General features: G+C 40.5%; 1 protein-coding gene across 1 annotated transcript; it reads left to right on the forward strand.

Annotated features, from left to right (window-relative positions):
* LOC120293762 (putative disease resistance RPP13-like protein 2) lies at positions 1-9,916 on the forward strand. Its single transcript, XM_039313498.1, has 2 exons — positions 1-2,811; positions 9,413-9,916. Exons 1-2 carry the CDS (start codon positions 1-3, stop codon positions 9,914-9,916), a joined length of 3,315 nt encoding a protein of 1,104 aa, XP_039169432.1.
* Positions 9,917-22,832: the final 12,916 nt, after the last annotated feature.

Here is a 22,832-nt window from a genome sequence, read left to right on the forward strand (position 1 = left end):
ATGGCAGCTTCCGAGGTGACAACTTCACTCGTGATCGACAAGTTGCAACACAGACTCTCCGAGAGAGAAATTCTCTCCTCTGGATTACCAGATCAAATCAATACGGCTGTTAGTCATCTCCAGACAATCTTAACCACCTTGAAGTTACTGCAATCTGGCACCGACAATGACCAGCAAAGCGGCGACCATGGATCTGGCCTCCTAGGTCGAGCTCAAGATGCTGCGGACTGTGCCGATAAGTTCCTCCTGGGAGCATCGCGACACTTGATGTCCCGTAAGGGCCGCCTCATGAAATTGTATGCATTAGTCCGCTTCATGTCGCTCAGGATACGCGTACGCCCCTCCGGAAGAAAGGAACTCGATTTCATCACCAGAGTTCAGAAATTGTCCACTCACCTGTCCCAAATGCAAGATCTGCCTCCTTATGATCTGTTTACTCTTGAGGAAAACGCTTCATCGAGGAATACCCATCGAGGGAACGTACGTTGGAATGGGAAGGTTGAGTCTGACATTGTGGGGCGTGAAGATGAAGAGTGCGAGCTCGTAGCTCGGTTGACCTTGAAAGATGGCGATCAGGACGCGTTGAGACTTTGCGTAATTCCGGTGGTGGGAGAAGAAGCCATCGGCAAGACGGCTCTCGTGAGGAGTGTGTACAACAGACTCGAGATAGATCATAGCTTCCAATGCCGCGTCTGGGTTCATGTTCCCAAAAAATTCGCCTTGAAAGATCTCTTGGTGGAGATACTGAAGCAAACACCTGTGCAAGAACTGAAGGAGCACAAAAAAAACATAGACCTGAAAGAGATCCTTCACAAGACCTTGATGGAATTGAGGTACCTCATCGTGTTTGACGATTTGCAAGACGCCAGGGACATGGACGTCCTCATGAACCTCCTCCTAGACTCAAGGAATGGAAGCAGAGTCATCATCACCACTCGGGATCCTGAAATCCCATCAATTATAGACCATTGGGCTTCTCCTCTCGAGTTGCACCAATTAGATGCAGACCAGAGCGAGCTCTTGTTGAAGCAATGCGGCTCCATTAGTGAAGATTCGGGGCTCAAAGCGAGTATTCTGAGCAAGTGCAGTGGCTCTCCTCCTAGGATTTTGCTGCTCGGAGGACTTGCGGCGGCGAGCAGTCATTCTTCTCCTGCCATGGTGGACCAGCTTGCTGATAATCCCACGCTCTGCAATATCGTGTCCTTGAGCTACCACAAATTGCCTAACCTGCTCAAGCCCTGTTTGCTTTACTTGTGCCTCTTTCCCAAAGACTCGGACATCTCGATGAGGAGGCTCTTCCGGCTATGGCATGCCGAAGGATTGGTCCCAGTGCTTGAGTTCACGGCCATGGAGTGCTTCGAAGAATTGGTTGGTCGAAACTTGGTTCATGTGGTGAGGCGTAGGAAGCAGAGTGAAAAGCCCAAATCTTGCCGTGTGCCTAGTTTCCTACACGATTTCTTGTGCGAGATGGCAACGCGACTCGCACTACTTCAGATCCATTCGGACACCAAGGGCCCTAATCATGGTGAAGAATCTAAGCTTGTTAATGGCTGCTCATGGATTGTCAAGCATCAGGAATCTCAGAAGAGTGCTGAGACAGGGGATCATTGCCCCGGAAACATCCATCTCCGACACATCCGTTCCTACGTAACCTTCAAAACGCAGAAGCAGGGGACTCGTTCAAGGGAAGTGGAAGAGCTGCTTCGGCCCTTGATTTCAAAGGGAGACTGCGGTCTGCTCAGGGTGCTCGATCTGGAGAGGACTTACAAGCCGTTGCTTCCGGACGAACTTGGCAATGTACTGCTGAACTTGAGGTACTTGGGATTGCGATGGACGGTCCTTGATTCAATCCCTGAATCAGTTGGGAACATGTCCCGCCTTGAGACATTGGATCTGAAGCACACTAACGTTAGCAAATTGCCGAGTTCAATTTGGAAGGTGAAGTCCCTCCAGCACCTGTACATGAACGAGGTTTGCTTCGATAAGTCCACCAGTGGTGGTAGCTTGAGCAATCTCCAAACCTTGTGGGGCTTATTTATTGGATCTGCTAAGAGTCCCATGCTTGATGTGCTTAGGAAATTGACCAGGCTCGAGAAATTGGGTTTGACGTGTGATTCTCCAGTGATGAAGAAAGCAACCGAGTGCATTTTGAAGCTCACGAAGCTTGAATGCCTAAAGCTGAGATCGAGGGATGTCTTCGGTCAGCCCTCAGATCTCAACTTGAGTGACATGAGTGGAGTCGAGCTGATTTCGGACTTGTACTTGCTCGGGAGCCTCCCTAAGCGACACGGCCAGGACGTCCTTGAGGGCTTGCCTCAGCAAGGCGGCTTGGAGCTCCTTCCTCGGAACCTGAAAATCCTTACCTTGTCGATGTCAGGACTAGATGCTGATTCGATGCCGGTACTAGCAAAGCTCGAGGGCTTGGAAATGCTCAACTTTTTTGCAGGCTCTTATACTGGTAAAGAGTTGGATTTTCGTGTTCGCAAAGATTCATTCCCACGCCTTCGCATCCTCAAATTGTGGAAGTTGGAGAAAGTTAGAAAAGCTTATGTAGACGAAACCTCTCTTTGTTGCCTGGAAGACCTGGAGATCAAGAACTGTGGACTAACTTCTATTGATTCATTGAATCATATTGAATCCCTGAAACAAATTAGTTTGATTAAAGTGAAGGAAGAATTGGCGACGAACATGAAAGCCACATTGACCGCAAAACTATTCATCAATGGGAAGCAATTGGCGACCTCTCGTTCTTCCCGAGAAGTATTCATCAAAGAGAAGCAATTGGTACCTCCTCCTCCTCCTTCTGCGCAGGTAATAGTTCATCATCTATACGCTCTGTTTTTAGCACCTTGATTAAATTTATATGCTCTGTTTTCGTACATTTCCTCATAAAAATTGTTGCATATTCAATATTCACGTGACTATTCTTTTTCTTCAATGTATATAACATAAGTAATTTGTTCTTTTCTATCCAAATATGCAGGCAACCCAAGATAATTGACGAGAAATGGACGTGAATCATGGTCGTTCCTCTTTTCCAGACATCGTCGTACTTTTTTCTTGATATCTTTTGATGTCATCGTGTATTGCAAATTAAATTCGACATTTGAAGTGTTCCAGAAAAAAGATTGGAGTTCGCAAAAGATTTTCACTTAGGATCCCAATTTTATAGTAGACACATCCTGTAATATTATATTTTTTATTTTCTTTGTCAGAATGTAATCTTTTATTTACACAAGCTATTTTTTATGCATGCTATTTATGAATCTGAATTTATAGCTATCGTGAAGGGCACCCCATACCTGATATTGATCAGCCAAATCACTGGAGCTACATTTGGTCATTTAAACATTTTTACTGGATATGGTAAAGATATGATGGGATTTTGAATTTCCTATCTAATGTTTGATAATATCCATATATAATATGGATGCTGATAGAATATTATCTAAATAAGTGTTTGGTGTTCATTGGCAAAACTGGATTAGACGTTAAAAAAGATCTTTGAGCATGGTTTCACGACTTCATCGCCCAAGCCCGCCACTACCACCTCTGTCGTCTCGAGAAGCACGTCATGCCGCCTCCACTCCAGCCCATATCGTCATCATGGCCTCTCTCTGTCCCTCTGTCGTCCCCCTTCTCTTTACGTTGTCCTCCTTTATCACGCGCCCGTCATCCATCCTCTCTGCCTTGTTGTCGCTGCCATCAAGAGGGCGAGGTGGCGACCACGACGAGCCCTAGACCTGGGGCTTAGATCGAGCATGAGCCTCAAATTTCAGTTTGTCCGTGCTCGATCCTTGCCATCAGCTCCACCTCGGCTTGGTGGTGCTCAAGGTTGACCGGAGATGAGGTTGAGGCTGCACGTGGTGGAGCTGTAAACGAGTCTAAGGCGATTCCAATCAGGGTCGAGGGCGGCGGCGGCAAGCCAATGGCGAGAAGACAGGTCAATTGAGAGGAGCAGATATGGTGTGTCCATGTGAACAGTCGACGGAAGGTGGTTGAGGTCTCTCAAAGACATAAGATATAGAAGAGCCCAAGTGACGCGAAGAATAAGAGGGAGAAAAGAAGCTCAGATTCTGAGACTTCAGAAATTGAATAGAGCGGGAAAAGGTTGAAGAAGAAGAGGAGAGTGACGATAGGAAGAAAGTGAGGCTGTGGCCCAAGATTGTGTCCCACCTAGATTTTTTAATCCGAACTAATTTAGTTATATCTGGAATTTGTGTTTCATGAAACACCGGATAGGATAAAGTTATCCTAACTAGAGTTCTATTCAAACCACCAAGCACAGCCTAGTAGTATAACATTGAGCAACTTGGTTCCAGACCTCTTTGCTGGTCTCAGACCTTCCAAATTGAAGATGAATGGATGGAACAGAGGTGTTGTGAATCCATTGGATGATATGATGATTCATATTTTCCCAATTTACAACATATTTTTCGGCAGCCTGTGTAGGATCTGCGATATCTCTTGCACATATCATATCACCACGGTTTCCTTCCCTTCAAGAAGTTACGCATAGCTTCAACCCACAAAATATTATTAGACCCATTTAGAACAATCTGTATGGGCTATGAGACCTTTGACTTGTCCATTTTTCACAAAATAATAAGCATAAAAAAAGAAGAAGAGAAACTCAATGTTAAACGTCGAGTCAACAAAAACCAACCTCAAATTTGGAAAGAGCACCATGAAAACCTCAGGAACCAAAATAGGATGACCTGGTCAGTCAAAGTCGAATAGGTCCAGTCAACGGGGTCTGAATACCGTTGATGCGGTGTTGCTGAAGTGGCATTGTTTATGTTGCTCTGCTTACGTGGTGCCGTCAAGCGCTGACGTGGCAGATGACGTGCCACAGCCATAGCAATTATGTGGAGGCACATATCTGATGAAGGGTAGACAGTTGATGCAAGCGTGTGCAATGCGTGGATCGCATGATCTGATGAACTCAAGACCCGACACAGCGCGAGGGCGTGTGTGTGTTTTTTTTAAGGTGGGGGGGAGGGTTTGGGATGGTCCTCTCATCGTCAACTTGAGCAATGACTTCGTCGGCAGCTAATCTGTCGATTGGTGGCGGTTTTGTGGTGGCCGGCGTGATGGGTGTGGCTAAAGTAGACAGGTGGTCCTCCAAGTCGTGAGAAATTGGTTGTGGCCGTGACTTGGCCGCCGGGACACGAGTGAGGACGGGACGAAAGCGGCGGTGGATGACGTGAAGTGCAAAATAGGGGGGGAGCGACATGAGACCGGGGCGGTGGAGTGTGGACACTAGACAGAGGTCGTGGCGTTCGAACTTGGTGAGAAACTTCACACTTCTGAAATAACAGGCACGACTCTCGTTTTTGTGTGAGTGATTTGTGCACCCAATTATTACGAGCGATGAGTTTGCACGCTGCTAAATAGCTAAAGTATTGGCTCTAATACTCTGTCGGAAAAACCATTTTCCCCAATGGTAAAGCTGTTAGTAAATGAGCCAATAATGTATTTCAGCATTTAACTTAGTACTTCCTCTAGCGTTTAAGGCTGTGTTACATCTGCAAGACAGGTTTTGGACGGCACCTCTTTAACACAATCAATAGCAGAATAGGAATATAGGCATAATAACATTAATAATAAGCAGGAGCAAAATGAGAGTGTTAGGATTCGAACCATTAACCTATATTCTGATATAATGTTAGACAAATCATATTTCCCAATAATGATATGTGGCTTAATAGTTAGAAAGCTTTGAATAGCTCGGGCTGTGTTGTCTAGTTGCGACATATTTTGTCTAAGAAAACTTCTTGACTGGTAGAATAAGAATAAGGCTACGATGACGGGCTTACCAATCTCGAGCTTTTAGATCATAGGTGGTGTGGAGAAACTATGACTCGAGATCGGGACCACACACGTGTGCTTGTTTATTCTCACTCGCAATTAGGGGCTGCAATTAGAAAATGCATTCAAAATTAACAAAATGAAATTGTACCTCGTTCGATTAAATTGTGTTGCCAAATTTGACGTCCTTTGTTAAAGACCAAGACTTCTTCACTCCTTACTTTTTCAATCTCAATCTATTAAAGCAATAGCAAAATGTTTATCTACTCGTAGTTTAGCCTATGCATCTTGAGAGAGAGAGAGAGAGAACCACACTCGGCATTAGCAAAATGTTTATCTACTGGTAGTTTAGCCTATGCATCTTGAGAGAGAGAGAGAGAACCACACCTTGAATCCTGTAGGAATAGGGGTAATAACACGGCCGTCCTTCTATCCGAAAAACGTAGTCTCAAACCACCAAAATTCAAATTCTCACGATAACGGTCTTGTTCTAACGGCTACTAATAAAGGACTTGAAAAACACGAAAGATAAATAGAATGAGCAATCACGGCCTAGTGAGTAAAGCATAGTTCTTTTAATAGATCAAGCATCCATTATGCCCTTTACAAAACAAAACAACAACTTATTTAAACCACATACAGAATATAACAAACTAATAAGAAGACAATGAGTCAAATATGCTTCAACATAGATATATTATAATAGAAATATCAATTTCACAATAATATCAAAACAAATATCAATGGTTTAGCCCATTGATCAATCGTATCAACTCACATGCTATTGGTCCGTTTCATTGGCTAAACTTTTGCTAAAAAATCTACCATCGTCACGCATTGCTCCCCCAATTGGGCGACCAAGCTCCCCTTTTGCCAAGGTCTCCACATATATTGCCAGTGGTTGACCCATAAGGATATCCTAAGCTACTATGCATACCCATAAATCCCTCCTTGGGCTCACAATGATATTGAGTATTGATACGAATCCACAACAACATTCTTTACAATTTACAAAGCCAAACCAAAATATATATCATAAATCAGTTTCACAAATCAAAGCATATAATCTTTCTTTCTCATTTTAAAATTCATTTCATAAATCATTTCACAAAGCAAATATCCTATAATAACCTTCCATAACACATTTATCAAACATTCTGAAATACCAAAATGTAGTAAACGTCTGGTTTAGATTTTATGTAAGAAACATGCTTATTTATAATTTATAACATATCAAATCTTTACCGGTTTCAAGATATAAGTTTAGAAATTCATAAAAGAGATAGCACTATTCATCTAGAAATGGCTAAACCAAACAATGCGTAACTAAAGGAGCCGACGATCTTGCAATCTTATCAATTAAACGAGAATTGATGTTAAAACCAAATAAACATCTACCTCAACTACAAAAACGCTAAAAAACAACTCCTACGAGCTAATAAATCGCTCACTTGAAGCAATTATTTAGATTTAAATGCAATATGGAGTTAGCATGCAAAACCCTAAAATTTCACTCTGACCAAATTGTTACTTCAAATCAACCTCCACCAAACTCCATGACTTTATAATGACATAATCCACTCAAAAATCGGACTATGCTGCTCAAAATTTCAAAAATTCCAAATTTAAGTCCTAAATCTGAAACTACTCCAGTTGAAAGAACTAAAGTCACAAGCATTTATCAAGCATTATAATATGAAGTAAAATTTGCTTGACAAGGCATTTGTGGCAAAACCCCTTTCTTTCTTCTTTCCCTATCTTTTCTTTTGCTTTCTTTTCTTTTGCTTTCTTTCTCGGCGAGCTCCTTGTCCTGAGTGCCCCTTTTCCTTATAATAGCTGAGGTCCATTTTTTTAGCAAAAAAACAGAGGTCCACTTTCACCTCTTAGTTGACTTTTTAATGTTTTCTAAGAAAATATTAGGTGCAGCCGGAGTAGCCACCTCAGCATTGCACTAATCCATTCCGCAAATGAGTCGTGTTGCTTGTGAGCCCACATTTAAGAAAATCTGCAAGTCCTTCTCTTTTCCTTGGTTTCTCTTTTCTTCTTGACTATCTCCCATTTTCCCCCTTTCTTTTTTTTGTTTCTTCCCTTTGGCCTATGGCTGACGACCGGCCATAGGTGAGGGCCGGCGAGGGTGTCATGGCCCTCGCCTGTGGCTGGCCGTCGGATTCGGTGAGGGCTCGACCCTCACAAATAGGGCGAGGGTTGCCCACGTCGAATGTGGTGAGGTTTTGGGAGGTGACAGTCGCTGGATCTAGCGAGATTTCGAGGGTGGCTATAAGGGTGGTGGACAACCTGTGATGAGCATCGGTGTCACTTGTGAGCCAGTCGTCCATGGCTAGGCGTGAGCGTCGTCCATGGCTGGATGGGAAAGACGAAGACCCGAAAATCAATAGCATGCCCGAATGATGCCGACAATGGCCATGGATGAGCGTTGGCATGCTCGTGAGTGGTTCATCCATGGTTGGCCACTGCAATCGAGCGTCGTTCATGGCTCCAGAAGGCAAAAAGAAAAGGATGCAAGAAATAGTGAAGAAGGAAGATTCGTGAAAAAGAGAGAGAAACTAAGGGAAAGAGAAGGACTTGTAGCTTTTGTTAAAAGTGGGCCCATGTCGCTCATTGCACCCAATATTTTTGTTAGCATAACAGTTTTTGAATACTATGAAAATAATAATACTATCGTGAGTCACAAATATTTAAAAAAATGAATTTCATAATAATTTATAATTTTCTGTGATTTGATTTCTTATAGTTCAGAATAAACAGGTAGATTAAAGACTTTCACATAATAATTTCTCTATTTTCTGTTCCCTTTTTTTTCCTTCAACATCTTTGACTTTTCAAGACATGGAGAGTCGAGAGAGAGAGAGAGAGAGAGAGAGCTTACTTACCTGCATCATTGTACCGTCCGCTTTCTTGCCTGGGTCACATACCTCAGTATCAGTCCTCGTCCTCCATGACCCTCTCTCTCTCTCTCAAACATAACAGATCCTTGTTACAAAAGACCGGTGTTTCTTTGAACCGGTGGATCAACATCTTCACCATCGACTGATGATATTGCCGGTTATCGGTAAGTAAAAGACAGTCATTTCATCTCTGCTTGACGTTCATCTCATCTCTGCTTCAGTGAGCTTTGAGCTACATATAGTTTGTTTTGGCTTTGGATGTCCAAGTTTTTTATGGGTACAGTAGACTTGTGTTCTGCAGATGACTTCAAAAAAGCTGTAAAGAAAAAAAGGAAAACATAAACAACTGAAGGTAGAAAGAATGCCAGAATTTACACCAAAAAAAAGAAAAAAAAAGAAGAAGAAAGAATTCAAGAATTTCTTTTGTTCTCAAATGTATCAGCTGAAGAAACCATGTAAGTAACCTGTAAGGCGGTGAATTTTCTAAAGCAGCAAGGAAAGATCAAATTGTCTCACCGATGTTCATACGGTTACTTAAGATTTTAGTGCGCAACCTTTGATTAGGTCATACAGTGAAATATTTCTCTATAGCTTAACATCGTTGATCATTTTTGCGAGTTGCGTATTCACTAATTTGATATTCACATCATTCTCCTTTTATGAGCAATGTACTTTCATCATCCTTTTGCTGATAGAAGCGTTGCATCTCAGCTGCTCTGAGTAGCGGCGTTGTCGTGAAGAGGATGCAGGTGATGCCGGTCTTCTCTTCGCGTTTCAGAGAGCTGTGGGAAGAGTGGGAGCTCCGTGGTCTCGTGCTCCTCAGCCTCACCCTCCAAATTCTGCTCATTTGTATGGGCAATCGCCGCAAATACATCCACTCTGCCTTGCTCAGGGCGTTTGTTTGGCTGGCCTACCTAATGGCTGATTCAGTCGCAATCTATGCGCTCGGCATCATCACAAACAAGCTCACAAAGTTAAACAGCCAAAGTGTGGATGCGGACACCCAGCTGAACGCGTTCTGGGCGCCATTCCTCTTGTTACACTTAGGAGGCCCTGACACCATAACAGCATATGCCCTGGAAGACAATGAGCTCTGGCTGAGGCACTTGTTGGCACTAGTCACCCAAGCAGGAGTGACATTTTATATCTTCCTGATGGCGTGGACCGCCCGAATATATCCATCCTCGCCATCATTATGATTCTTGCCGGGCTCGTCAAGTATGGCGAGAGGGTTTATGTGCTCTGGGCCGCCAGCAGTGAGCAGTTCAGGGACTCCATCCCTGACCCACCTCCTAAATTTTCCAAGATATTGGAGCAACATAAGTTGATGGAGGCCGAGGGCTATGATGTCATACCGCACGTGGTGATCGAGGTCCGTGATGCGACTGTGGAAAACACTGTGGATGGTGCCAATCTCTCGTCTCCGGAGAAAGACCTCAATCTGGAGCAACGTTATAAGCGTAAGCAAGGAGAATTGCTTGCGGCCAGTGGCTTGCTCAAAATATTCCAACGCCTTTTTGCAGATCTCCTGCTGAGTTCCGAGGATCGTGACACAAGTAGGTCGGTGCTCAAGGATAAGAATTTCCTCGCAGTCTTCAAGATCATCGAGATTGAATTGGGAATCATGTACGATTTGCTCTACACAAAGGCCAAGGCAATCCATACTAGCTGGGGCTTGGCTCGTCGCATAACTGGATTGGTTTCAATCTGCATCGTATTGGTACTCTTCATCCTGATCGAGGATCCTAATCACTCAGTGGCTGATCTTTGTTTGACCTTTGTACTGCTAGCGGTGGCCATATTCCTGGAGATTTATGCTTTGGTTTTTCTTCTTTCTCTGACAAAACGGCTTGTTGGTTGATTAAGGAAAAAAAATTTGCAGTCTTGGATTTCATCAATTGGTTGCAACCGCTGACTAAACGGCACCGATGGTCGGATCACATGGCTCAATACAGCCTATTAAGCTTTGCAATTAAAGAGAAGCACCTCCCTTGCCATCAGATCCTCGAATTTCTGCACATTGATGAGAAGGTCGAGAAACTCCTCTATAAGCATCACAAGAAAGTGACCGAAGAGATAAAAATCTTATAGTGTCACATGTCACACAAATGCAATCCCGCCAGCCCACCCCAGGAAGCCAGGTGCTCAAAAGGTTAAATATGGAGAGTTTGAAATGGAGCATCGAGTTGGAGTTTGACCAATGCATCCTCATTTGGCATATTGCAACCGAAATGTGTTGCCACCCAAATGACCGAGACAGTCTGAAAAACTCTGGCATCGAATCAAGATCCAATATCAGCAAGTGCTTGTCTCGATACATGTTCTATATCCTTGTCATGTACCCTGTGATGCTGCCAACCGTGATCGGACGCATCAAGTTTCAAGAAACCTATGTTGAGGCGATGAAATTCTTCAGCGACCGCAAGCCCATAGCACACGAGGATACAGACCACAAAGCAACTCCTTCCAACAATGAAGGATTCTGTGCGAGTGCTTGGCGACATATCAAGGAGGGGATGAAGTGCAAATTCAACTTAACTACTGCCTCCAACCAGCTGCGGAATCAGGTGAAGACAGAGCTGAATTTGACGGTCTCAAAGGAAGACCGGAGCAAGTACGTGCTGTTCCACGGGTGTCGGCTCGCGTCAGAGCTGGATGCGATCGAGTAGGGAGAAGAAGTGGGAGATAATAAGTGACGTGTGGGTTGAGATGTTGTGTTATACAGCTAGTAACTGTAAAGGGAGTTATCATGCACAGCAACTGAGGAGAGGAGGAGAGCTTCTGACTCATGTCTGGCTCATGATGGCTCACTTTGGCTTGACTGATCACTTCCAGATTCCACCGACCCCTGCTATAGCTGAGCTGATTATGCAGTAGGATAAGGGCGTGTATGATAATTATGTTGAAACTTGCGGAAACGTGGTATAAATATAACTCACGAAATATGACTTTTACTATCACAATATTTTCTCACACCACATATAATATCCAGACAACTCTATACAATTCCTCTCACACTCATATGCATACATTACACACTCTACAACACACTCTCAAAGACCCCTGCACACACACCCACTCACTCTTTATCTCTCTTCACTTACGCTACACACACCTCACGCTACCTCTCACGCTCAATGGGCAAGAGCCCTATTTATAGGGGACAAAGTCGGCACATCCACCGACTTCCCACACCATCTTCTTCCTATTATTTTATTGCAAGTTGTTGACTCATTTGTCAACAATTGCGACTTCTCTTTGGACAGGGAAATTGGCTGTGGCTGATGAGGAATTGTTTGAGAGAGAGAGAGAAATCTAGAGGAGCAAAGAGAGAGAGAGATATCTAGAGAACTCCAGAAGAGAGAGAGAGGCGGTGATTTTCAACACTCCCCCTCACCGACTGCTCTCTCTTTTGGATGTAACACTATGTCAAGTTGCTTTTCGGCATCTGCTTTTGTCTTCTTCCATTCAGCACATTGTGAAGCTTCCTCGTATGTGGATGCCTCTATGGCTCCATCTTTAGTTGCTTCTCTTGCTACGACTTTCCATTGAGTTTTGTGATCCTTGAATTTTTGTAATGCCAATTCATTTTGCCCTTTAGTCTCATTTTCCTTTTTCTCACTCAATTTGGTCTTCATATTTGACATATCTCCTATAAGAATTTTGAGATTGGATCTCATTCGATCAAGCCTCTCATTTGTGACTTTCATTTCGTGCTTCAACCAATTCAGTCCCATCCGAAGCACTTTAGTGGAGATATCTTGATCCTTTTTCTCATAAAATTTATTTTCCTCGATCTTATTCCACCGATTTTTGCACCACGGGATGTAGGGTGTAAATGGCCTCCTTTTCTCAAAGAAAACTTTCTTGTTCTCCTTCATTTGTTCGTTGTCTCTTCCGATATGATTAATTCGGGACGTCATAGTGGGCTTGAGGTCCTGAAGCTTTTGCAGCTTCTTGAACTCACATTGGAACTTCTCTAGCTCCCTTTCTTTTGCCTCGAGCTCTCAATCCTTCTGCCTTATCATCTCATCCCTTTTCTTCAACATATTTTCCATCTTTGCCTTCTCAACTTTTAGCTTCTTTATCATCTCTTGCATCTCTTGCAGTTTCTTTTCACGATTGCTTGTTGGCGTTGTTAGTTGCTTCTTCGAGTTCTCCCTTGGCTTGCTCTTATTCAGGGTCGTGATAGAACCCGTCGAATTATCCAACTCAATTATACTAGCAGTTGCAAGCTCTTCTCGTTCATTCATTGTAACAGGCGCTTGAAAGTCCCATTCTTCTTCGCTTTCAATCTCCTTCTTGCAAGAAGTGACAACATTTCCTTCTTCACACCTATACCAATAGACTCGGCAATATGTCTTATCTTGCCACAAACATAGCACCATTTGCTACGACTTTTGTTGCTCTTGTCTTCATCATCTTCGTCATCACGATCTTGACGATTTCCCTAGCTAATAACCCTTCTCTTCTGGTTGCCTCCACCAATCTCCATGATTTTTCCATGGTTTGCCATCTCTTGCACCTGCTCTATTTCTATTCTGGCACTTGAACCCTCTTTTATTACCACTTTCATCATCTTTAATTGTGACCTTAGGGATTTGTTTATCTAAGGCCTCTTGATTGGCCAATATATTTTCCAACTCTATTAGAGTTGGCTCATTTGCCCATCCACGGGTGGCTGTAACAATACCATTATATTCCGGCCTTAACCCATGAATTATTATCTTTCTCATTCTTGTCTCAGGGATGGCATTATGAGGATCTAATTTTGAAATTTCTTTGCAAATAGATTTAACTTTAGAAAAGTATTGACTTACCATCATTCTTTGTTGCGAGAGTGAGAGGAGCTCGTTCTCCAAACATTGTAACTTGGCATCATTTTTCCTCGCAAACAGTGTTGCCAAGTTATCCTAGGCCTCCTTCGGGGTCTTCGCACTCTTTATATGTTGCAATAATTTATCTTCAACAGTTACAGCAAGAACGTAAAGAGCCTTACCTGATTTGACGTTCCACTTTCTTAAATCACTATCATTTGTGGGTGGTGTGGTGTTGTTGCCGCCAACAATATCTCGTAAATTTTGTCCAAGCAAATAATATTGCATGCGGGTACTCCAATTATTATAATTGAAGTTGTTGAGCTTCTCCATGCCATTCACCGAACTTGAGAAATCCGCCATCGTGACTTGAGTATAATGCCCTGCATTATACCAAGTAAGCCTGTTCGGACCAACCGACTTCACAATCCCAGATTGTGCACGGCAAAACTCTCGATGTCCTTCGCTTCTTCGCTCCTTGGCTCGACGATCCTTGATCGCCTACTCACTTACAATGGTCCCCGACTCTGTCTTCGCACAGTCTCCAACAACCTGTTTTGATACCACTTGTCGAAACTTGCGGAAACATGGTATAAATATGACTTTCATGATTACAATATTTTCTCACACCACATACAATATCCGGATAACTCTATACAATTCCTCTCACACTCATATGCATACATAACACACTCTACAACAGACTCTCAAAGACCCCTGCACCCACACCCACTCACTCTTTATCTCTCCACTTACGCTACACACACCTCACGCACGCACTCAACACACTTCACACACTAGACTCTCTACCACTCTACCTCTCACGCTCAATGGGCAAGAGCCCTATTTATAGGGGACAAAGTCGGCACATCCACCGACTTCCCACACCATCTTCTTCCTATTATTTATTGCAAGTTGTTGACTCGTTTGTCAACAATTGCAGCTTCTCTTTGGACAGGGAAATTGGTTGCGGTCGATGAGGAATTGTCTGGAGAGAGAGAGAGAGAAATCTAGAGGAGTAAAGAGAGAGAGATATCTAGAGAACTCAGGAGAGAGAGAGGTGGTGATCTTCAACAAATCATTCTGTTTTTTTTTCCTCAAAACAAGTTTAGAATAAAAATCCTTTGAAAAATCCGGAATATATTTATATTCTAGAAATATATTTGACTATAAATCAGAAGATAATTTTTTTAGTAATTCTATTTCTGAAATAAGATTGAATAATGAAAATTTTTCCTATCGTTCACTTTCGTCACTACTTGCCACCCGCCCGCCACTTGCGGGACGCCGGATGCCCGCCATCGACCATCGATCGTCAAATGCCAAACGTTGGTTGCCCACTGCTTGTTGGACGTCGGTTGTTGGATGCCTACCCCTATCGCCGGTTTTGGCTACCCCCCCACTCGGGCACCGATGTTGATCGCCAAACATCTCCTATCGCCAATCGGTGCCGATGCCTTCCACTATCACTAGGGAGGAGAAATTTTGTGTTGTTATTAAACGAATTTCTATTTCAGGAATAGAAATTTTATGAAGTTATCAAACGTGTATTTTTGCTCAAAAACTTGGCCGGGTATAGAAATAGAAAATCAATTTCTAGCCAGAAATTGACTGGAATAAAATAGTTATCATGCGTGCCCTAACACTCTCTGTTTTATTTCAAGCATATATTGTTACTATACAAATGGTTTAGCATGTTGTTCTGTATTGGATATGCTCAATTAATTGAGACTCCCTTTGTGGAACTTGTGAATTTTGTGCGATGTAACTCAATAAGGGTGATTAAATATTTGTTGAGGATGATGACTGGAAATATAATATCTCACTTTAAATTTAATCACCATTGCTTTAGTGATCATGAGTACAATATAACGTGTGTCGTGCTGAGGATTAACCATCACGTAATGTCTCTTTATGCAGTGACTAATCATGGCTGCAACGGAGAGTATCATAACTGACTTGAATGAGGTCGAAAGATTAAATGGTGATAACTTTGATATCTGGCACCAAAAAAGTGCAATTTGTGTTAGAATAACAAGAAGCGACAATTTTTGAACCAAGCTATGGATGACCCGGCTGAAGGAAACACTGCTCAAACTACGAGAGATCGAGAGGCTTTTAGAGCCTGGGAGAAAAGGGATAGTGTGGCTCTTACTACATTGTAAGTTGTACGCAAGGATGATCTCATAAGAGAGTTTGGGTGATTTCCCTATAACATGGGAGATGTGGCTTGCACCGAAAGAGAGGTGTGGAAAAATTACTTTCACCAAGCAATATACTATAAGAAACACTCACTAAATCGTTGACTGTTAGACTTGACATCGATAAGAAACGCTCTAATCATCTTATGAAACAACAACATTTGTGTGAAATGTCAAACATGATAAGCGAATTTGAGTCGGTTGGTCATGCCCTTCTTAACAAGCAACGAGTCCAAGTTGTCATCTGATCGCTTCTTAATTGTTGGGAGCGAAGGAAGGTTAACCTAAGTCACAGTGAGAGCATCAAGACGTTTGATAACGTCATGAATCATTGCATCCGGGGGGATGAGCTATTGATGTTGAATGAGGATGCCGTAGGTCATACTCACGTGGTTGAACAAGTACGACGAGAAAGGGAAGGAAAAAGGGCTTGGGCCGAGGAACAGGGGCTTCTTTAAGAAGGGAAAGAAAGGCTGGATTAAGAAGGATAAGACTAAATTCCCGTGTTTTTGTGGGAAGAATGGACACTTCGTTCGGGGAGTGCACCGAGCAAAAGAGGGTTGGCCTTATCTTAATATTCCTAATAGAGAAAAATTATCCAAAAAGTCATAAATCTATCGTATAATGATCAATTTAGTCATAAATATTTCAATTATATCAATTTAATCCTAAAACTTTTAATGATTTGTCAATTTAGTGCTAAATTTTTCATGACTTGTCAATTTAGTTCTTTTAGCAAATTTTAGCCATAAATTGCTCATGTGGATGCTAGTCATTTTATATGACATAGCTCAAGTGTTGACGTGGACAAAATTTATATTTTTTTTATATATTTTTTCTTTCCTTTTCCTTTCTTTTTCCTTTCTTGTTATGTTTCCTTTTCTTTCCATTTGGCTTGTGGCCAAGGGCCATCCTTGCCCAGGCCAAGAGGTTGAGCCCTCCCAAATCCAACGAGGGCAACCCTCACCTATGGCCGGTTTCTATCGGCCATAGGCCAAATGGAAAGAAGAGGGAAAAAATTCTTTAAAAAAAGAAAACAAAAATTAGCCACGTTAGCGCCGGTGACCCACATAGAATGGTACTAGCTAGCCGACATTTACATAAGTGATTTCCAATCAAAATTGGCTAAAAGAGCTAAATTGACAAGTCGTCAAAAGGTTTAAAATTAAACTAGCAAATATCAAAAGGTTTAAGACTAAATTAATACAATTGAAAGGTTTATGACTAAATTGGTAAGTTGTTAAAAGATTTAAGACTAAATTGACATAATTGAAATATTTATGACTAAATTGGCTGTTGTATAATAAGTTTATGACTTTTTGGACAATTATCCCTCCTAGTAGTATATGTGTTTCTAACCTTGCGATGCTTGTTGAATTTTTTCCTTAGAGAGTTGTACACTAAGGAGCACTAGGTCATGTAACAATGGATCGAGGGTCTCTCGTGGACTACATTCCGATACATGCAAAAGCAAGTGGATTTTATGTAGGTAACAACTTAACAGTTGAGGTTAAAGGAGTTGGCACATACATGCTGATTTTGCATGGAGGCCGAACTCTATGCCCACTTGATGTGTCCCCTCCTCGACCTATTTGGTTGCTTTTCTCCGTTTAGTGTTTACTTTAAATTTCTTCAATGTTGGTGAAAACTCTATCGTGATTCTTGTTAATATGATTCTGGTTATGTTAAAATGATTTTATTGTACTTGATTCCTATTATATACAACTCTTAATGCTAATAGTTGTTTTTTGGCTAAAGTACACTGGAAGTATCAAAACTTAGCACAAGTAGGTATTTAGGATACATATGGTAACGTTTCTATTTCTAGGAACGGTTTTTATTCGTAAACACTTTTTCTATTTTTATTTTTGAGAACAGGTTTTAGCATTTTAAGGCATTTAGTAACTATACAAAATTTGTATTCCCAGAATAGAAATGCATTTGGTATGACCCTAAATATTTTTTGTAGTTTAGAATTTCTTTTAATTTATTAATGATTTTATTCCACTTTTCTTTTTCTTTTTTCTTCTCCTTTCTCTAACCAGTTGCCAACCTTGACCATGACTAATGAGGTCTCCCTGAGCCTCGTTGTGGCTCAATGAACTTAGGGTGACCTTGCCAGGGGCCAACAAGGCTTCAACAAGGTCCCTGAGGAGGTTGCCTTGAGCTTGTCGAGCCTCATCTAGCTGGTTGCTGACCATCACCAAGGCCAGCGACCGGCTAAGGGGAAGAAGAGAGTAAGAGAAAAGAAAAAAAGAATAAGAAGAAAATAAAAGAGAAAAGGCTTGTTTCTTAAGTTGTTCTCAAGAACAAAGAAGCAAATTTTTTTTTTTGTTATCTATTCCAAATTTGGTATCGAGAACAAAAAAATTACCAAACGTGTTTTGTTCTATGTCTATTTCGGGAAACAAAAAACATAAACACGTGCTCTTTGAGTGTTATCAAACATACCCTTAAGTGCCAAAACTTCTAAAAAGTACACTTAAATGCCATTTTTTTTTTTTTTAAATTAGGACACTTAAGTGCCAACATTGACGAGGATAGCTAGAAATCCGGCATAACTTATTTTAATAATATAAGTGGTCTAAGTGGCTCACCGGAATTCTTACTTAGCAATGACCGTACAAAATGACATCGTTTTACTCCTAAATTTATTAATTTAATATTAATTATTTTTTTTTAAAAAAAAGAGAGGTAGCCACAGCTTTGGTGAGGGCTATGGAGGCCCTCGCCGAAGCTATGGCTTGTTTTTAATTTAGTTTCTAATTTATTTTAATTAAAATTTATATCAAAAAATTAATTTATGGGGCTTATAGCGCCACATGGATATTTTTTAAAAGCATTGCCAAAAAATTATCACGATAGTAAAAAGTTGCTGAAAAATGCCATGTTAGCAATTTGGCCAAATTTCTCGCCGTTGGCACTTAAATGTTCAATTCTTCTTCAATTTTGCCACTTAAATGTATCTTTTGGAACTTTTGGCACATAAGTGTCTATCTATACCAAGTTTGGGCACTTATGGCATTCAATGCTCATTGCTTTTCATTAAATGCATCAATTAGTAATGAGAATGCCAACGTAAATGTGGCATGCTAATGTAAGTTAGGGCACAATGGACAGAGTTAGATGAATATTGATGAGGGTTTTACCAAGTAGAGTCAAGGGATGCCACATTCTTAGAAAATAAATTTCCTAGTAATGGTGAAATCAATCAAGACTTCATTTTTTTTAATGAATTAAATGATGAGAAATAATGTTATTGCTCGTAATCATGGGAATGATTTTGTCGACACCCCAAAGTAACCAACTTTTAATTACTATCAACGAATGACTTTTAAAAGGAGGCATATGTTGACACCCAAAAAATAATAAACTCTTGGTTGTTTTCGATTAGTGACTATCATGACCCTCTCGAACGAGTGTAAGGGGAAATGACGGGTTTAGAGATAATGTTAAATAGGGGACTAACAATCTTCAATCGGTGCAAGTTCTCAAAAACTCCTACCTCATGCTATGTTGGGATTTTCAATTTAAGTCAATTGACCCCAGGATAATTCTATGTGAGGATTCGCCACTAGGCTAATTGGCATTGGCGAAAAACCAAGCGACATATGGGAGTATACCTCACTTTCTACATAACTAGAGATTTAGGGTTGGGAATATAATTACATTAATTATATAACTAGTGCCTTTGCTCTCAACAATCCATCGAGTCAAAAAAAACAAAAAATGGCTGTAAGTCACAAAGGGGAATATGCTAAGGCCTTGACTTTGTATATTTCACGAAAAATATGACATTAATAAAAAAAAATATTCTCTGGAAAGTGATTTTCCAAGGAAAATAACAATATATTTTGGTATTTGGCCAAGACCTAAAAATATTTTTCATCTTTGGTAATGATTTTTCTAAATAGATATACATTATTCCAACGCTAGTGACTTAAGAATGAGTAGCCAAGAAAGACGACACCGTGCACCGTGTGGTTTCAAGTTTGGATCCCGAACTATCAGGCATGAGCATGAGCATTATTGTTGAGTCTAGGCCCAGACGTTGGGGTCTCACACCCGGCATTGATGGATCGAGGTGTGGGCCTAGCCTTGAGAGTTGGGGAAGTAGGCATGAGCGCTAAGGACCCAGTCCCAACCTTGATGGACACAAGCACAACATTAGCATCTTAGGTCTAGCCTTGATGGACCTAACCGTGGTAGCTAGTGTCTCGTGCTTGGCCTTAATGGACTCAACCCCGACCTCTAGTCTTAGCCTTGTTGCCAAGGGCCCATAAACAAGTGTTGGGGTTCTCATGATCAAGCGTAGACTTTATGATCTAGGCATTGATATCTAATCATATACGGAACATGATTTTCAATTTTTTAAAGAAGAAATCATTTTCCTAAATTTAATCTTTGGTAAGAAATTTTTTCCATTAACTCATTTTTTTAAAATGATTCAAACATTGGAAAACAACAAAATGTTTTTCCAGAAAATGTTTTCCATGAAACAAATGGAGCATGAGCCTAATCTTATTATTTCCTATGGGCCTTTATTTTTCATGGGCTAAGATGATTTTCAAAATGTTTTAGGCTTATGCTTACGAATTATGTTGAGATGAACCGAAATAGTGGGCCTTAACATATTTCAATGGGCTGAAGTCTTTTCAATTTCTTATTGGTTATTTTTTATTGCTTTATTATTAATTTCTTTATTACAAAATTGCATATTTGAATTATTGGCAAAAATTCTTGACTCAATAGTGGCAAACTGATTAGATAAATAGTTTGATCAAAACAATTGACAAGTTGAACATAATCAACAACTCTCTGATAAAGCCATCGACACCAAACATCAATCATTGAAGGACAAAGTCATTGATGGCCATAGTAGATTTTACTAAGTGTTGGAACTTGAAGATAGTAATGATGAATCGACATTAGAACATATGTGTGCTGAGTGGTTAATTCTGTAACTTCTTGTAGATAAGTGTTGCTTAATAGTAGGAGATTGTGGAGTAACGTCTTATAACCCTTGATAGAGTAAGGGATTATTTGGTCTTTCAAATTCAATAGTCATAGCATGCAATAGTTGTGCATAATTATTTGTAGAGAGTTATAAATAACCTAAGGTTGCATTTAGTGGCCCGGATCAGAGTTTGGATAGGATAACAAATTATCCTACCAAGTGTTTGATAATGTTCTTTGGACAAGATAAACCTAGATACATTTGGACAAAATGTTGGATTAAATTTAGTCTGGGGTGGGATAAAGTCGGATTTGATATAAAATTTTAAAAATATTAAAAATTCATATTTTATCTTCACCGTCACTACCCGCCCAAGGACCACCACGAAAATTATCCATCATCATCACTTTTGACCACCGTATGATTGCCGTCGCTTTTGACCACGCTGGTCATCACTACTGGCCGGTGATTATATTTTGACGAGTGAGGATGAAAAGGGGCCCAAAGATGGTCGTCATGTTGGGTTTGCATAGATCATCCTTTCCGCCCAATCGTATATGTCCTTCACGTCAAGCTCGACTTTTCACGCATGACTCACGATCTATCTATTGAACTGTTGGTTGTCGAAGAACGGCCAGCATACTATCAGCTTCTTGGTGACCACGCTCTCGAGTGTTGAGTTCCAATATCAAGAATATTGCAATGGCACCGTGGTGCAAAACCTCTTGTGGGCCCATCCCACGACGCCACACCTTCTTCGCCGTTACCTCTCTTAGCTGTTTTTTTCCACAATGGAGTTCGACCGTACAACCCACCTGAAGTGCCTGCCCGCAAGGCCATCCCAAAATTACGTGAACTTGTGTCGGTTGAGAGACATCATGCTCCTAAGGTCGACTTGCCAGAGCCATCATCAAGAGGATTTGAGTTTGATGTATAGGAGGAGTAAAGTCACGGATTGGATTTTTAAAGATTTTCAAATGAGAAGGATTTTCAATCTTATCTTAAGTTGCAGATTTTGAAAATTATCAAAGATTTTTTTTAAAGATTCCAAGTCTTATCTTAGGTTCCACCAAACATATGAATGGGTATTTTAACAATCTGGGATAATATTCTATCCCAATCCGAATCTAGACGACTAAGGATGTGTTTGCCAGTTAGGATAAATTCAGGATGCTTGCTCAAAATAAGATAAGTCATATATAAAGGAAATATAGGTAAGATAAAATTATCCCATGAGAAAAGTTGAATTAATGTGCATATGATTTCTAATATCCATAATAGAAAATTTATTTTTCTCAAATAACAATCTTCTTAAATTAACAAATCTAAAATTATATTTCAACCAATATAAGTTCAAAATATCAAAAATAACAATTTATTTTTCACATTTAATCTTATTTTTATTTATATATTTGAATTTAATTCTATCTTATTATATAAATTCAATATATAAATATATTTATTACACATTTTATGTGGTTAAGTATTTTAGGTATGTTAGTACAGTTTTTATTTAATAAAATTTTATTAGAGAATGATGGAAGGAGAAGAAAGAAATAGAAAAGAAATTAATTTAAAAAAGAGAGTAAAATAAGATAAAAAAGAAAATAAAAATAAAGTAGACAAAAGTATCATGAGAGATTTATACCATCTCTGCGTTTGCAAAATTTGTGATAATTTATATTGATATGTCATTTATACTAAACAATATATATGATATAATGTGAATATATCTGACTTTATTACTGCAATTCACCAAACAATTGAAATGATATAGATAAATCCCTTAGATTTTTTTTATATCATATCATGTCCGATCTTATTTTGATTAGAAATTGAAATGACCAAATGTAAAGTGCATTCATTGTAAACCTCCTAATCAATCACAAAACTCAACATTTTTTGCACATTTATCTTTATGTTTACTCTACGACAATTTACATTGCTAGTCGCAATTGCCTTCACTTGAAAAGTCAGTTTTAAAATAAGAAACGGTCCACTAGTATGGGACAACTCTTGTAGATTGGGGGATGCAATCGCATCCATTGAACTTTACATTTCTTCATTTTAGTGAACATCACGATTTGTGGATCCTAGTTCCTAAACTAAGGGCTTCTTGACCCCACTAGATTTTATACTT

Source organism: Eucalyptus grandis, chromosome 5 (genome assembly GCF_016545825.1).
Source record: "Eucalyptus grandis isolate ANBG69807.140 chromosome 5, ASM1654582v1, whole genome shotgun sequence".
NCBI lineage: Eukaryota > Viridiplantae > Streptophyta > Magnoliopsida > Myrtales > Myrtaceae > Eucalyptus > Eucalyptus grandis.